The 18523-nt window shown below is 36.3% G+C and overlaps 1 protein-coding gene across 2 annotated transcripts; it reads left to right on the plus strand.

Moving 5' to 3' along the window:
* The first annotated feature begins 1634 nt into the window (after positions 1-1634).
* TRPV3 (transient receptor potential cation channel, subfamily V, member 3) lies at positions 1635-17816 on the plus strand. Of its 2 annotated transcripts, none has more exons than XM_009579669.1 (17): positions 1635-1753; positions 5044-5148; positions 6778-6864; positions 7619-7776; positions 8456-8632; positions 8873-9013; positions 9463-9743; positions 10484-10660; positions 11457-11615; positions 12082-12183; positions 12719-12792; positions 13762-13927; positions 14448-14514; positions 14893-15164; positions 15999-16111; positions 16748-16818; positions 17722-17816. In XM_009579669.1, the coding sequence occupies exons 1-17, from the start codon at positions 1635-1637 to the stop codon at positions 17814-17816; spliced, it is 2364 nt and encodes a 787-aa protein (XP_009577964.1). The 2 variants fall into 2 exon arrangements, with proteins under 2 accessions (XP_009577964.1, XP_009577972.1); XM_009579677.1 differs by having other exon boundaries at positions 1668-1753; positions 16748-16825; positions 17717-17816.
* Positions 17817-18523: the final 707 nt, after the last annotated feature.

Below are 18523 nucleotides of genomic sequence, written 5' to 3' on the forward strand. Positions count from 1 at the left end.
TCTTCTGTGCACTTACTGCAGTGAAAGCTACAGTATACTTTGTATGCAAGTGTACTAAGTAAATAATATTTGCCCTTTATAAATTATTTCTATGGAAGTTGACATATGAATTCTTAAGAACTGCATTCAAACTAGGCTACTTCTGAGTTGCACTAGTGTGAACATGTCTGCCAATGCTAGAAAACACAATAAAAATTTATTTTCATGCTTGTTTTTTAAGCCAACATTTTCAAGGTAAGAAGTACTTTCCAATATTTCAGATTTCTGCTCTGTTTCATTTAGTGACAAGAAATTACAGCTGCACTTACATGTGCTTGGGCCTTGTAAATTCTCAGTTGTCTGTACTTGGGATTGAAAATTTCCCATACTTAAACATTTGCCGTTTATGCATTAATAGATTTTCATTCAAATATCAATGTATTTGATATGCCTGTCTCCTCTCTCATACCAGGTGTCGTGTCTTTTCAAACACGCTCCACAATCTGCTTTCTACATGTTGATATTCCCATAATGAAGACATTCTAGTGCTAAGGCACATTGACAACACTGTGACAGGAATAGAAAGTTTGTGTGTACATTTGTCACATTAAGGAAAGTGGAAGTAGGAGAGGAAAAATGTGTAGTTCATTTTGTTCAAACTTGCAGGCAAGTGATTTTTATCATTTGTCCTTGGGTATGGAGGGCACTCCCCTGATTTCCTTGGGAATGGGTCCATGACCGTGTAAAACTTAACTATTTTTACATTCAGTCAATTTTAAAGTATCCTAAATTCACCTTCTTGCTTTCAAATTATCCTTGGTGATTTAAAATTATGCCCTTGAGTATTATATTGAGAAATAGTTATTCATTATTACTTACAGAATTCATGTTGTGGGTGTTTATAAGAAGATAACATGCATCAAGATCCTTTTGTGTCATGTGGTGGTGATTGTTCCCAACCAGTAGAGGCATGATTTTTTTTATTTTTCCCTGAGGAAATGTTGAGAAGTGTCACCAGGACACAAAAGTCCTTGATCAAAGTCCTTGATTGTTTAGCTGAGCTCTCTGGGTGTCGTATTCAGAGTTTGTCTGTTGCTTCTGCTATTTTAATGCAGTGAAAAGTTTCAGGGCTTTTTCTGTGTTCACTACCCTTCATGTCTGAAACCTTCCTTCACACATTTTATCTGTTGCACAGATCTTCCTGGAATTTACCATTCTTCTGAAGTTATCTTGGATAAGAGCAGACTGCTTAGATTAACTGTAAATATGCACAAACTTTAGGGCTACTTAGAAAAGTCATTGTGCTCTGTTTGTTTCTCTAAATAACATATACTGTCATTGTGATTGACAGACTCCCTTCAGTTTAATTTAGGCACATGCTTGAATTTATGGCTCTCCTGGATTTATGGTATCACTTTTAATCACACTTTTCTTAGAACGGGTTAGAGAGTTAAGAATATAACCCTCCAGCCTTGATACATAACATGGTGTGTATGTGCTTGATAATTGAAAAATGAAAAACTTTGGGGGAAAAAAAAAAAAAATCAAAATTTGTGTGCTTACATGTGAAAAGACTCTAAATAGGCAATTTAGTCACTATACTTTCTTCAGATGAACAGGAGTTAAGTAACTGTGAATCTACCTACTGCAGAAACATGATTAAAGATAACAACGAAATTATTCCACTAATGGGCAAGAAAACAAATCCGTCTGGTATTCCCCCTTCAAACCAGCAAGAGAAAAAGCCGACTGAAAGTACTCCCACAAAGAAAAGGTAGGACTTTAGCTCAGTCTAAAACACTAAAACTCCCTTTTTATCTCCGTTAGTAGATATTTGCACTGAAATATTACTAACATCTTTATTCACGCTGCATATATGAATGAGAGAGACCTGATGAACACCAGGTGCCTTCAGAAAAACATATGCTGATGCAGTTTAGAAGTGGAAGAGTATCCTGGTCAGGTAGACATATGATGTGTTTATCCTAATGGGACAAATATTTAACCCCTATCCTAGAGTCATCAGACTCGTGCACCAGTCGTTTCAGTTTGTGTCTTCTATCAGCTGGGCTTTCTGCATCCACTCTATATACCTGTATAAGCTTACAAGAATGTGGTCTAATGATGGTGTGTGTTTCAATAGGAGAAGATAGTGATCTTTTTACAGAGATCACATGGCAGGGTACACCAGGTTTTATGTAAGAGATGCTGGCCTGAAAAAAGGGAGCATTTCAAACTTAGCCTCACATGGGAATGTGACAGATTATGGAGTGGCAGAGGTGAATTAAAAAATGAGGGCTGGGAGAGAAGGAGGTTTCAAAAATCCCATCACAAACAGAAACCTGAATTCACTCTATTTTTCATTATTTGGATTAACAAGACCTTCATTATTTTATTTTATAAAATAAAATATTCATTTTCACAACTTATGCTACAGAATTAATATAAGGATTAAGGATTTGTATTTAATATGAATGGGGAAATAGAAGCAGTAATTCATCCCTGATAATATGCTATTGAAGTCAACTAAGTTACTGTAGAGTGAGGATGAATTTTCATTTATAAACTTTTCACTCTGTGGCTAATGACTAGCTATTACGACAATTTTTGAAACTCTGAAGGCCTAGGCAATTGTGGCTGTTCTGACATTTATAATTCTTAATAATCAGAGGAATCACTTTCCACAGAAATGGTGTCATTAGTTATTTGAGACCCACTGTCTGGGTGGCCCAATTTGTCTTTCTGTCATTAAATTCAAAAAGAGAAGCTCTTTGGTTGTATAAGGGGCAGGTGAGGTGTCTGAACAGCTCACAAGGCACCTAGTACTTCAAAAAGGGGGTAATTCCATGAAAGATTGTGTAGTTATTAAAAATACTGGCAAACACTACCCCATAATTACTTAAGCTCATATCTCCCATTCAGTTTTGTGGCATCAGTAACAGTAACCTTGGGGGTTTTTCCCACCTCTCAACCAAGAGCTCAGGGCGTGGCTGACAACATTCCTGTAATATAAGGAATGAAGATCACGTGAATTTTAATGCAGAGGTTTAACGTGTTCTATTAATTATATGTTTCTACGCTGCTGTACCTCTGTTGGTTCAAAACGCTTCCTTCTACTGTGCCATTAAGCAGCTAGTGCTCCTTCATGGGTGGCATTTCTCACTTAACATAATGTATTGGCAATATGCACTTTCTGAAAAGACAATGACTTCCCCTTCTTGAAGGTCCTGGTACTTGGGTGGACTAACAGTATATAATTAAGCACAGGAAAACTGACAGGCAGCCTGGGAGGAGTTCTGCCAATGTTGTCAGAGACTGATTATGCTGTGGGCAGTGTTCTTGAGAGTGTGCACCATGGCCACGTAAGCACTTGGGCATTTGTTGGCAATTGTCTGCCTGCCTTGTATGATGGCTTTTTGGGGTTTTTTTTTTTCCCTCTGTGGTATCCCCAGGTAACCTACGTGCCAGAATAGGTTAGGTATGCCAGCCTTCAAAAGAGGGCCCACTTCATAGCTGCTGTACATCTATTGGATGCCAAAATCTTCAGCATGAACACACTGTTGCTGAGCCAAGGGCAGGTGATATGGTACAGCAAAGCCTAGAGTGTGGCACTTCTGGTTTTCTGGAGGTTCACTGTGACCTCCAACAGCTGTATGCTTGTTGAGACAGCTCCTGCACATCATGGTCAGGGAATGCAAAAAAGCAGGATGAACTCCTGTTTTTCGCACTGGTTCTTAGTCTCTCTGCCAAGCCCAGACCCCAGTGAAGCAACAGTGATTTACAGCAGCCGTGAATCTGGTGAGTGTGGTAGAAGTGATGGCAATGGTCCTGTTTCTGTCTAGGTTTTTCCTGTACTCTGAAAAGCACCCCTTGCCTAAGTAATTTCAGGGACACTGTCCTGCTAACCAGAAGTGGCATTTTACTTGCTGCCTGCTTAGAATGCATTCACAGGCACATCTCAAATGTTAAAAGGTCATATATGTTTAAACAACCACATAGAGGGAATTAACACTTGGATCACCAAGCCGTTGGAAAATGAGATTAACTAGGGCCATTAGATCATGCTATTTTTAGCAGATATCAACAGGTTGTTCAGTAGTGTCCTAATAACATACTGCATTTTAGCATCAGTATGTGTACTTTAATTCAACAGGATTCTTCGGGGAGATGCTGTCAAAGAATAAATGTCCTATGGACTAAACCATAAATATTAGTTGAATTAGAAACATTTTCCAGATGACTACCGGATCATTTTAGAAATGTAAGACAGTTTCTGAACAATAGGCCATGTGGGAGTCGCTACATCCACCACTGAAATTCCTGTCTTTGGTGAAATGTAGCAATGTTTTAATGAGATCTAGTAATACCAAGCCATTGATTTTTTTTCCCTCTCAACTCTGCAGGATTTTAAAGGGTGAAATCTTCCTATTCTTCTCATGTTCCCTTTTCTGTGTTGTTTCAAACTTCATTTCTTTTCCCTATAAATAGGGAAAAGAAATAGTTAAATGTCATGCACTGACTGTCAAGATTACACATTCAGTCCTGGATGGTGGAAATGCCTGATGTCATTTAACATGTGACCTTTCAAACTTTCTGACTTAATGATTATCACTGCTGATGTGTTTTAAATGAACCATCCTGATGGCTCCTGGCTGGAGAAATAGGGACTAGAATGCAGCAGGTTAAAAAGCATGTGTGTGTGTGTATGCATACATGTATGGCTGTTCAATAAATGTCTGGTGTTGCATTTAGCTATTTGCACAGAAGTTGGATGCAAGGCTGTTTTTAGTCTGCTGGGGTAGCTGCTTAGACATCTCAGGATCTGATGTCATGTGTCCTAAAAATCTCAGGATCTTTTGCCCATCTGCCAGCATGAAAGTGCTGGGCACAGTGTTGGAGGTTGGGGAAAGTAGATAAGCCTCTGTTCCAGCATCCTATTATGTTTAATGCCAGAAAATATAAATTGTCAACCTTGTCCTAGGTACATATGTGTAGTGCTTTGCTTATTTTATGGTTGAGCTTGCTTTTTTTACTAATGTTTTTTAAATGCATTGTGTTCAACAGTTCACACTTTTTCCTGGAGATTGATGGTTTTGAAAGCAATGCAACTCCAAATAATACGTCTCCCCCTGTGTTTTCAAAACCAATGGATTCAAATATTCGTCCATGGTAAGTTATAGATGCATATGCAATAGTCATACTGCAAATACATTTATTTTCTTTTCAGCAGCTACTCCTTATTTCTCCTTAGACTTCTAAATTTCACATGGCTTTTCTTAGCTTTTGGCCACTTCAAAGACAGAACTCCATTGGAGGTCAGTTGTTGCTAGATGACTTATCTTTGAGTTTATCTACTGCTCTCATTTACACTAAATAAAACAGGCCTTAGATTTGAAAAAATTTAAAATCAGTAATGTCTTTTTTTTTTTATCTTGGCTTCTTATTTGTGATATGTTAGGACAAACTCCATAGACCCATTTGTGTATTTTCTACTGTGTGAGGACCACAGCTTAATTTAGCAAACCCTATTCCCAGCTGTGTGCTGACATCTTCCCCCTATTGCTCATTAACAGTCAAACAACATTAGAATTCTGAGTCTGAAATATTTAAAGGCAGCCATTTATGCTGAATGAATAGAGAAAAATTATGACTGGGAAGAATGCACTTAATTTTTAAAAATGTGTGGGGTACTAAAAGCCAATAATTATGAATAAGGGAAATATGCATCAAATCTAGCATAAGCCCAGAATGGCCAAATGTTTTTGTGTCTGATGGATGTGTGGTCAGCTTTTTGGAATTAGCTGACAGTCTTATTTTGGTTTCAGAGGAGAGGTATCCAAATTTCTCCCTCTCATTCAGGGACAGACGTGCGCAAGACACATACGCTTTGTCACCAGATTCCTCACACTTTTCTGCAGAGAAGTGATGGACTGAATAAGAATGGACTCTGAGCAACCAGCTTTATTTCAAAGGGAAGGGAATATCTGCAGAGCAGTACTGGATCCTTGCATTACTGTCCATACATCTGTTTTGTCAATAACTAATCGTTCATGCTCCCTAAGTTATTAACCTGAGGTAGTTCATCAAATCTGAACCTTATAGAAAACAAAAATACAAGTAACAAAAATTATAATAAATGAATTTGTAAGTCAGATCTGCTTTTAGGAATGTCTGGAAATGATGTACAGCAATTACAAAATACCAATGCTATTTAAATCCTTTAAATTGATTACCTAAATATGTATTTAGGGCCCAGTCGTCAATTTCTTTTAGCTGAAGCTTCCATTCAAGTCAGCTGCAAAATGCTCTTGAGTTGCCTACAGTGTACTGTGTAGTAAATCTTTAGGTAAATTACTTTCATTGTGTGCTTGCAACCCATGTACTGTTACTGATTTAGCACTTGTTTTGTGGCAGATGACAAATTAAGCATGTGAAAAAGAAGAATGTAAGCTTCAAGCACGATGCATAAAAAGCAGTGAACATTAAAAAAAAAAAGAAAAAACTTCCCACAGTTTCAGGATCTGTGATGAAATAACATAGTAAAACACAAAACAGGTTGCTTTCCTAACAATTTTTTAAAAGATAATAAAATCCTGTGGGTCTCTTCATTTTTACCACTCACTTTAAAATTCATAGAGGAGATAAAATGATAGAATTAAAAAGCACAATGTCAAATTAGACTGATTTCAGCTCTGTTGTAGATACTGCTTCCTAGTATTGACTGACTCTTCATACAATTTGCTAAAATGTATTCCAGTATCTTCCTGACTTACACTTATGCTTTTCTGTTTTCTGTAGTGCATCTGGAAATGGGGAAGATATGGATTCCCCACAGTCTCTTCAGGATGATGCGACTGAATATAGCCCTAATGTAGACAGTTGTTGGTGAGTGGAGACATGAAGTATTTCTTAATACATTTTCAATGGATTAAGTCTATGATAGGGTAGATATTACCTATTTTGCCTGCCATGTTTTAGAAATCAGTTCATATGAGTGCATGCATTTCTGATTCTTCAATAATTAAAATTTGATATAAAAATCTCTAACCTCTGCTTTTCTCAAGTCTCGTATTTAGCGTGTGGATTCTTCATGTATAATGTCTGTTTCGTAGATGACAACACAGGACCTATACACCATGCACAACTAGGCATCAGTTAGGAGTATTTCTGATTGGGGAGGGAAATATGAAATCATTCTTATTCCAGAATAATGTATAATGAGGAAAGTTGTGTAAGAAGATGCGAGGTTAAAAATTATCTTCTGCTCTGAGTAGGATGGGTGCAGCTGGAGTGCAGCATCAGGGAACTTCAGGCACTGAAGTCAACGAGTTGCGGACAGATCAGAGAAGTATTTCTTAGCCTTTGTTTTAGAAGAATGGATAAACTGGGAAAAATGCAAAACAAATCACTTGGAAAATGTATATTTTTATTATAAAAACCCTATCAATCAATAGCCATTTATCTGCAAATAAGCAATCTGCAGAAATATTTTGAGATCCATGCCAAGATATGTATGGAAGCAGGGCAAGCATATGTAGTCTGGGGCAAATAATTGTATTTCTTTTTCCTTTTGTGTAGAAAGTAAAATAAAACACAGTACATTGAATCAGTGATTTCATTATTATTTCTTATAATTCAGTGCTAACATATCACAAGGACCTGAGCAGACCAGTGCTCGGAAGAAGCTGAAAAGATACATATTTCGGGCAGTATCTGAGGGGAATATAGAAGAATTGCAATGTCTGCTTGCAGAGCTGAAGGAACGATCAAATGCATGTACAAACATGACTGTGCCAGGTAAGCTATGGAGTTGCTAGAAGGAAGATTGTTAGCTCTCTGGCAGCATACGTGTAGTCTAAAACCGGGAAGTACCTCTGTGCAACAGCTACTTGCCTGTGAATTTGCAGCCACTTGTTTGCAATGTAATGTATGTCATATTTCCTATTTCTAAATGAAAGCTTAAGGTATTCAATCAGCAACCTCCTTGCTGCCTCTGAGACAACACTGGAGAGTATTTTTCTCCTACTTATGATACACGGAGGGTCTATCTGCACTGTGTTCCCATAGCCATACCTAAGCTAGCCTTCTGCAGCACGAGACTCAAAGCTGATGTCTCTCTTCAAACTGCAGACAGATTGCAGTATAGACAGGGCTTGTGGCCTGTGCAGCATGGTAGAATGGGCAGAGAAATTAGGAAAGGGTTCTGGGTCTGTCTGGAGTTATCACGGCAGTAGGACGTCCGAAAGAGAAACCGAGTGCATTGGCTACCTTATTAATTAGTACCACATCTCTGCATGCATCGTCTCACCAAGTATACATAGCTCAAATACAAAGTGAGTACGATGGAGTAATTGGTTGCCAAATAATTTATGGTCATATATATCCCTCAGGTTCTACCCCTAATAAACAAAAGATTAGAATTATTTTCCATCCACTTTAAATAATGATGATCTAATCTCAAAATTCACTCTTGTAGATTATCTGATGAAAAAATTCACAGCTTCAGATACTGGCAAAACTTGTCTGATGAAAGCTCTGCTGAACATCAACCAAAATACAAATGAGATAGTGAATACGCTACTATCCTTTGCAGAAGAAAATGGTATTATGGAGAGACTTATCAATGCAGCATACACAGAAGAGGCATATAAAGGTATTGCCATCTGATACCAATTTCAGGTATATGGTTAAATATACCATCCATAAAAGTAATGTTTTCTTCAAACATTCTAATGATGGTTTAAATTCCTAAAACAAATTTTATTAATTATCACTGGTGCTATCCATTGTGAAACATCATTAACATTTCATAATGTGCTTAAGAGAAACAACATTAACATTTCATAATGTGCTCAAGAGATTCAACACTAAATACCTGTGTCTGTTGTTTCAGGCCAGACAGCTCTAAATATTGCCATTGAAAGAAGACAATATGAAATAACTCAGAGCCTTATAGAAAAAGGAGCTGATGTCAATGCTTACGCCCAGGGTATTTTCTTTAATCCCAAACATAAGCATGAAGGCTTTTATTTTGGTAAGTGGAAATGCAATCTCTCTGGAAAAGTTAGGAAGGAATACCCAAACAATTAAGACAGTATGGAAGACAGGCAAGTGTGAATCATTACTGTAGCTAAACCTAGATTAGGAAACTGACATCACAAGATATAAAAATGGCACAGTACCTTTTGTAAAAGTAACTTGCCAGAGTGCAATGTATTATAAACACTCAGAAATAATTGTAAAACATTTACAAAAAAATGGTAAATGCTGAATGGCAAATAAAATGTAACAAATTTGATTTTGAAGATTTTATCCAAATGTTTTCATGCAAATTAAGCTTTTATAAAACAAGAGCTAAATTCAATACAATCAATATGTAAATGTGCTTTCATATATTAAGATGCTTAACACAGTCTCTTTTTTATAATATGATTTGAATGCTTGTAATAAAACATGAACACGTTACATTTTATAATTTTGTAGGTGAAACAGCACTGGCGTTAGCTGCATGTACCAATCAACCAGACATAATTCAGCTCTTAATGGACAATACCAGGACTAATATTACTTCTCAGGATTCCAGAGGAAACAATATCCTCCATGCATTAGTTACTGTGGCAGAGGACTTTAAAACCCAGAATGACTTTGTAATCAGAATGTATGATATGATTTTGTTGAAAAGTAAAGACAGAAATTTGGAAAAAACAAAGAATAAGGAGGGTTTGACACCGCTACAATTAGCTGCAAAAACTGGGAAATTAGAGGTGGGTATTATTTCAGTAGCATCTAAGAGAAATTAAGTACGGAGAAAGAGTCAAGGCTAACTATGTACTCAGACGTTAGTGCTCCGACATGGAGTTTTCCCTGCTAGTTATGCTGTACTATGTATCAGTATTTGGTGAGCTAATTTTGTTCAAAATACAAACAAATATTTCTATTGCAATGTTGCTTCTACCCTTCAAGGTTTCCCTCTAACAACCCCTCTCTGTACAAAATACACATGCTGTTTAAAAACAGCCTTGCAAACCCTTCTGTTGTACAGAAACTCAGAAATTCTGCATTTATTACAATACTACACTTTTACAATATACAGTATTTGAATAATTTCAGAAAACTCACTAGAACTGCTCTGTTATGCTACTGTAGAATTTGGCTCTCATAAATCAACTGTATTGTAGTAAAGAATTGCCAATGGGATAATTTAGACAGTAATTGATTAAGATAAAGGAAGATATAAATGTGAACGCGTGGCAAATTGTGCTTTCATCCTTTAGAAAAATGTCTCTGACAGAAAATCCAGAGGCATTAAAATACTGTATTTGGTTCCTAGAGGTCTATCATCTCTAACACCACTTACCGAATAACAGAATTAAAATACATTGAATTGCACTACTGTAGAAAATGTGATAGTTAAAAGGTAGGGGTCTTGGCAAGTATATATGTGTGCTTTCTCCTTTCCCATGAAGAATGCATCTGCTTACAAATGATTCTGTTAATGTTTTAGATTCTGAAATATATCCTGAGCAGAGAGATAAGAGATAAGCCTAACAGGAGCCTCTCAAGAAAATTCACAGACTGGGCTTATGGTCCTGTTCAATCTTCTCTTTACGATCTGACAGAACTAGATACCACCACAGACAATTCAGTATTGGAAATTATTGTCTATAATACAAATATTGGTGTAAGTTTCCTATTTCTAAAATATATATATATATTTTCTAGCAGTACATTGATTTCAGATGTGTTAGCCTATACATTTGACTGAATTACTTGTAAAACAGTAAACAGTAATTTTTGGTTCTCAGTTTTGTATCAGGAGCAAGATGAATTTTATACCTCTGTAGATTGTCAACTGTCAGTGAATATGCATTCAGCTCCTGAAACACTGGCTAGGCATTTTGGGACTGTTTTTTCTACATTTGAAGCCTTAATTTGCCTTGCATAGGAACATAAATATGGCCCACCTGGTCAGACCAAAGCTAGTGTCTAGTCTCCGTGGAGTGGCCACTAGTAGCTGCCTAAGATAGTGCATGAGAACAGGGCAAGCAAAGAGAAATACTTTATGAGAGTACTCTGCCTAAAGTTATAAACTTTACTTAACAGGTATGTATTTTAGGCATTTAGGAAGGACCTTATCATAGGATGTTAGCTTTTCAAAGCCAGAATTTTACATTTGCTAAATTCAAATACTGCCATAAAACTTCTGTAGGAAGCAAGACCAGAAGTTCACATTACAGTTTTAGCTCAATCATAATTTACCAGAGTATGGCAGGTTATCCCAGCATGAATCGGAGTTGTCCCATTGTATCCTGTCAGGTTAGGGTCTGACATATGTGATGTGTTAGGGTCTGAGCGTAGGTGTGTTTCTAGATCAGCAAGGACAGATACTGAATGACATACAGAAAATACATGCCTGAAATGATCTCCGTTTCCTTACGGGTGGCAAGTTCAAACCTTAATTGTTTTCTTCCCTACAGAATCGTCATGAAATGCTGACTTTGGAGCCTCTGAATTCACTCCTGCGAATGAAATGGAAAAAGTTTGCAAGACACATGTTTTTTATGTCATGTTGTTTTTATTTCCTATACAATGTAACCCTAACGTTAGTTTCCTACCACAGGCCTAATGAAAATGAAGTGAGTACAGCAACTTAATCTCAGCAAATTTACTGCTTTAAATAGTAATAGTATTTCCTGAATTGTATTTAAAATGCTAAACCAAACATAGATATCAGAATATCTGGCTGTAGTGAGATCAGGTTCTCCCACATCAGGTCTTTGTATCTGGAAGCAAGAGCAGCAGTAATAGAGGAGATTAGCATTTTGTGAAAGTGACCCAAAATACAAATACATAATACAAAGACAGGTAGTTAAATTTCTAAAAGCGTGGGGAGGATATTTTGGTTTTCTTTTAAGAAAGAAACTTCTGGCATTTCAAATATACATGTTAGGGGGCTGATTCTGTATATCTACCATGAAGAAAATCTCAGTGAAAGGGAAGAAATTAGGTCCCCAGAGAGCTACATATATGAGGCTTCCTGTTACTTTGCCTTTTACCTTTCAGGTATGGAACTCAGTCTTTCATTTTGGACCTGTCTTACAGGCTCCACCTTATCCACTAGCTCTAACACGTGGTGTGGGATGGCTGCAGTTATCAGGACAGGTGATGGTTATGTTAGGAGCAATATTTTTAGCCATAAAAGAGGTAAGACTTTTTAATAACAAATACATAACAAAATAGGTAAAGAACTCTAGATTTATGAATACACTGATAATGATCTGGAAATATGTTTGGAATATCTTTATATGCATAATGTCTAAAAGTCTTTGGCACAATACATCACTTATTCAGAATGACCGAGAATATATATTTGAATATAACTGTATTGCTCTGTGAAGCAAATATGAGGGTGTTTTCCTTTCAATGTTATCAAATTACTGGCTTTAAGGACACTGTTGAATTAGAACTTGTAATGGGAAAAAAAACCAGGGTATAATTTTTACCATATACTATAAGTAATTAAAAACAGTAACTAACTGTTAAATTATGCCAGAGATGACAGAAATTTAAACTTTGAAGTTACAGCCCTATAAAAAGATTTTTAATTCTAGAAGTTACGTTTCATCAGTAGACTGATTTTTTTAGAAGACCAACTTCAATTAAATTATTCTGAAAAATCAGTTTTGAGGCCTGCTTTCTCTTACTACCATTTCTGTATTTTATATATCTGTCTACATAGAGTGTAGCCATCTTTCTGCTTAGGCCCTCAGACCTGCAGTCAATTCTCTCTGATGCGTGGTTCCATTTTGCATTGTAAGTCTGTCATGCATATATTTTATACCATGTATAAAATGCTTGTCTATCTCATGGTCACAGAGAATGTACTCCTGTAGCAGATGCTCAGTTTTTCTCTAGATTATCAGTTTTTAGGGGGATGGATGTAATCTTACATGCAGCTTTTCTGTAACACACACTAACGGTTGCACAGGTTGGTAACAATGCTGGGAGTTGATGTGTACGGACTGGATTTTTTCCAAAGTACAGTACTGTCTTTAGCTTCTCCTGATGCTGTATCTCTTTAGAGCTCTATATAGAGAAATGTGTTTAAGAAACCTGGTTAATAAACCAGATATAGTTTCACACTTCTCCTGACTTCTTCAGGAAGGAAAAATAGCATAAAGCTGGTGCAGATGGCTGATGGAAGCATCCCATCAGCTGGCCTAGATAAAGCACAGATAATTCCCTCTCATTTCTAGCATATGATTGTAGGATCAATAAAAAGAGAGGTGGCTTAACTCTACTTTTCTTCCTCCTCCTATAACCACACTGATACCAATCTTGTGCTGCTGAGAATCTGGTCTACATCCTATCACAGCACATCACACATTCTACTAGTGTCTTCCTCATTCATGGAAAACCTGTAATGATTCTAACAATTCATTAAGCTAAAGCTTGAATTAAATGGCTTCAAAGATACTATTAAGAATTCTTAATGTCTTTGTCAGCAAAATCGGCACTGAACAGCTATTTTGGGGAGAGTAGTTCACTTAAAGTAAGCTTTAATAAATATAATCCTAATTTGTTAATATACTTATACTACCTGTACTCATCTATTTTATTGTTAAACTATAACAGTAATGTTCATAGGGGAGAATAGAATGCTGTATGAAATTAGAATTGAGCATAAGACACAAAGAAGTCTTGTTTTCATATTTTTCCGTTATGTTGTTGGTTTTGTGCTAGTAATTTCCCTTTTACATACATGTGTTTGTTTTTTAACAGTTTTATACAAGCTTTGCTTGTGATCTTCTCTGTCTTTTTGTACTTGTTTTCCTACAAAGAACACCTCGTGTGTCTTGTTTTGGCAATGGCCCTAGGATGGGCTAATATGCTCTATTTCACCAGAGGTTTCCAGTCCATGGGCATTTACAGTGTTATGATTCAAAAGGCAAGTTTATTTTGTTTTGTTTTACCTGTCTTGTTACGATGCTTGCTTATTATGATACAATCCCAGTCAAGCATATTCAGCATTTTAGATGTATTTTATAGTTCATATTGAAATTTCTTATCTTCAGCACATATTATTTCAGCAGAATGCACTATATAACTTCAATGGCAGAAACTAGTTTATATCTTAAAATTAACATTTTATTATATTAAATATGTAAGTAACTTGTGTTTTCTTCAGCTAATGTAGTTCTGCTATTTAATTGCATCATATGCTGTAATGCCTATATTGTACAGAGTTAGTTACCCTTGGAAGTACACAACACACCAGGCTCTCAGTCATGAGATTAAAAAATCAGACCTAAATCTCCCCTTGGTTTCTCACTGAGACTACAACCAGTTTGCTTAATGAAAGCAATCTGACACTTTAGTGTGTACCACACCTGTATTCCTGCAGAATTCATAAGCATAAAACTAGTTCTCAATTTTCATTTCTGATGAATATTTGATTTAATTTTTAGGTCATCCTGCAAGATGTGATAAAATTTTTAGTTGTCTATATCGTGTTTTTGCTGGGATTTGGCGTAGGTAAATATTACTGGAGAAAAGCACTGATGCTCTGTGTGAGTAAAAATTTTAGCATTATTATGATTAAGAACCCTATTGTCATGATGAGAGCTCACGTTGGGGTTTCTTCTGGATATTAAAAAGCCAAGTTTAGAGATTTAAACTGTCTAGAGACTATCTGAACAGATAAGTAATTTGGCTCTTGCTCAATTGCCTGCAATTTCATTTGGATGTGGGCTCTTTCTGCTTCCTGGTAATCTGTCATCTAGCTGCTGCTGTGTATGTTGCTGGGGAGCTCTAGCTCTTTATTAAGCAGTGCATTTTGAATTCTTTAGGATAAAATGCCATGTATACGTAAAGCATTATTGTGATTAAAATTTTCTCGTACTTTCTTCTCAGCTCTTGCTGCATTGATTGAAACTTGCCAAGATGGCAGTGAATGCCATTCCAACAGCAGTCTGGGACCTGTTCTGATGGATCTTTTTAAGCTCACCCTGGGACTGGGTGATCTGGAGATCCAGCAAAATTCAAAGTATCCTGTGCTATTTCTTCTACTCCTCATAACTTATGTTGTGTTGACTTTTGTTCTTCTCTTGAACATGCTGATTGCATTAATGGGAGAAACAGTGGAAGATATTTCTAAAGAGAGTGAGCACATCTGGAAACTCCAGGTTTGTTTGTGAGGTAGTTTGCTTAGTGAAGTATAGATGCATTGGCTAAAATCTTTTGAGCTCTACCTATGGTAACTTCTCATGCTGACAGAAGGGGTTAGGTATGAACAATGATAATCCCCATTTGTATATGTGTACAAATAATGGAAATAAGTAATTCTAGTATTGTAATAACTTCAGAATTAACAACTACCTTAAAGGTAATCTTATGGCTCAGATTTTCAACCTCATGCACTGCCACATACCTTTATGACTTTCATTCCCCTTGATATGTCAGGAGGAAGGTGTGTTTCATTATCTGCCCGGAAATCTGTAACACAGCAGGTTCTGCTATTCCATCCCTTAAGTTTGAGCAATGTATGAGTTCATTCCAGCTTCTCATACCTTATCTGAGCCTCGTCTTTTACCAAGGCTATACAGCTCTGAGTCTCAAGCTGTCGTCGAGAACACAGTCATGATTAGGATTGGAGTTGCCTTCTGTGGTGGGCAGCATCCTACTACAAGTTACATATATCCCTGTGGCGGGGTGTTGCATGAAGGTGTTTAGCATTAAACCCTAAACACTAAGTCTAGAGTGAGATTTCTTGATTCTTCTCTGAGTATGCCTTCTGTGGTGGGGCTAACTGGAGAAAGCTATGGACTCCCTATTTGCACATGCCAAATAAGTGGCATGCCATATTATTTACTATTGCTGGAATCAGTGTTGGTTATGGATGGCAGATGGAGGCATAGCATGTTTTAATGAAACATGGAGCCTGCAAACTGTATATGCTATGAAATCAGACAATTTTGAATATGGTTAACCACACTTGTGTTACTATTTGTTGTTAATAGAGAGCCAGAACTATTCTGGAATTTGAAAAATTCTTACCAAAATGTTTGAGGAAAAAATTCCAACTGGGAGAACGGTGTAAAGTGGCTGAAAATGACACCAGGGTGTGTTTAAGGTAAAGCAAAGCTAGAATACTGTGCTATCAATTCTGCTCTGTATGTTTCTTCAAGGTTATTTCTCCTCAAAAGCCTCTTTAAAATATTTCTACATCTCTACAAATTATATTAGGTGTACAAAAATCCCATTTGTTTTTTTCAGTTATAACTAATTGTTTAAAAAAAGGCAAGATGTATAGGTTTTTTTAGGTAGACAATTTTTGGTAAGAAAACAGATTTTCAACTTCATATGTTTTTAATGTACAAGTATGAAGTCTGCTTGCAGTAAATGTACTTTGTCACAATCTCCTTTGAATGTTAGCTTAAAAGTAATTATATTTAAATTGCTAATTGATGATTACCATATTAAAGAAAATACTACTATGCTGTTTTATGAAAAATACTTAAATATTTAAGGTGAGTTTCAAGACTGTACTTATAATTTCACACATTATGAAGTAGTCTTAGTATTATTCTCATCTTCATATAGTACATAACACTGCAAAAGACATTCAGCCTTTTAGTACTAGCAAAGCAGGTGTTGATGGTAAAGTATGACAATCCCAAGAAGGAATAAAGAAATAAAAGGGGAGCTGCAGCTATGTAGCTGGGAGATAATGTATTCTAATAACACAACTTATATATGATATAAACAGGATTAATGAAGTGAAATGGACCGAGTGGAAAACACATGTTTCATTTATTAATGAAGATCCAGGGCCAACAGGTACTACAGAATTTTACACCACCATATTTGTGAAATCATTTTTTTCTTAGAAATGCTTTGATATAGTTTTATACCTTTAAAAATATAAACTCTCATAAGCTAGATATTCAACCACACTTTAGTGCTAGGGAAACTCATGGCTAATACGGTAGGGGTGTTAAATTATTTTTAAAGATTTGGAGAGAGGGTTGGTTACAAACTCTGATTATTTACACCTCGGCATCAAAACATGGTGGTTTTACCTTTTCTTTATTTTCCCTCTAAGAAGTTATGGTTGATCTAAGTTTTACATTCTCTTATGGCATTGAATGGTATAAGGCTGGAGAACATACTAATAGACAGAAAATATTATTTTGAAAAAGTTGTCATAAAGTACTTCTAGTCCTTAAATAGTTACATGTAGGATTGCAAAATTTGGCAAGAAATTGGACTGATTCTATCTGACAATACTATAGTCTGCTGTTTTTAACCCTGGAACATTCATGTTTGTTTTGCGATATATATTGGATGACAAACTGCCCCTCGTGAATGTTGACCAGGAAATTCAAGATACCCATCTGCTGACAGTGTTGGAAGTGTAATAGAGAAATGACCTAACTTTGAGGTGTCAGATGTCCTTCTGGCAGCAGGCGTCAGTTTACGATAGGGGCGTATGAGGATCTGGGAGACTTGTTCTGAAGTTTGTTCTTGAGTCAATTAGCATTTATATTGCTTTAGTAAATGATCTCAGTAGTAATGAAAAGGGGCAGACAAAAATTTCTGTCTAAGATATGGTAGTAAACTGACAATTTGCTGTTTAAATAAATGCATGTGTTTTAAACAAAAAATAGACGTGCAAAAATTTGATCTTGCATATACAGTTTCTACCATATCCTGTTTTGTTTATAATGCATTTTTTTGCAGATCCAAGCAAAGTTCAAGATAATTCAAGAACTAATAGCAAAAACACCCTGAATACGTTTGAAGAAATGGATGATTTGCCTGAAACTTCTGTTTAGTTGTGCTGTATTTGATATGTGGTCGTTCTGAAGGTTAAAAGCATCAGCAGTGGATGCTGAAAGCTTTGTTGATATTTTGGACAGCTGTAACCAGCTGGAACACAAACTTTCAGTGACATGGTGTGATGACTTTAACCCATTTAATCAGGGCAGCTAAGCTAAAATAAAACAGACTATTTCATTGGTTCAATTTTGAGCCTCTTGAAAACCATTGCTGTCCAAGTTTGCATGACTTGGATGCTACTTGGATTGCATGACGCTACTGAAACTTGGCGCTAGACTTTTTACTGGATAAAAAAGGTCAAATGTGAGATTTCTTCCTTTTGTGGAAAACTAAGATCATTGTAATCCAAATCCGCTGTCTTTTGGAATCTCTAATTCAGGAGAAACACTTTGTACACTGAAAAAAGTTAAGTTCTTGTCATGGAGAAAAGAAAGGCATTTCAAGTCTGAAGACTACTAAATGAAGTATGTTATTTTGAAATAACAATGTTCTGGATACATTTGAAGCTTTTGTATTGACTGTCAGTGTTATTGGAGGCTTGATCCCACAAGTTGGAGAAAGCCTCTTCAGGTCTCGTTAGCTTTGCCTGATCTGTTTTCCTGTATGTCATCTCTGGGGTATAATGTGGTGTTTACTGCTTTTTATTTATTATTAAGTATATATGCCTTCCCATTAAATAATAGGGCAGAAACATAATTCATGA

Source organism: Fulmarus glacialis, unplaced genomic scaffold, assembly GCF_000690835.1.
Source record: "Fulmarus glacialis isolate BGI_N327 unplaced genomic scaffold, ASM69083v1 scaffold27330, whole genome shotgun sequence".
NCBI lineage: Eukaryota > Metazoa > Chordata > Aves > Procellariiformes > Procellariidae > Fulmarus > Fulmarus glacialis.

Coding starts and splice junctions, on each gene's coding strand:
- TRPV3 (XM_009579669.1), top strand. CDS start 1,635: ATGATTAAAGATAACAACGAAATTATTCCACTAATGGGCAAGAAAACA. Junction 12,793..13,761: donor GCGTGGTTCCATTTTGCATT/GTAAGTCTGTCA, acceptor GTTTTTTAACAG/TTTTATACAAGCTTTGCTTG. Junction 14,515..14,892: donor TTTGCTGGGATTTGGCGTAG/GTAAATATTACT, acceptor CTTTCTTCTCAG/CTCTTGCTGCATTGATTGAA.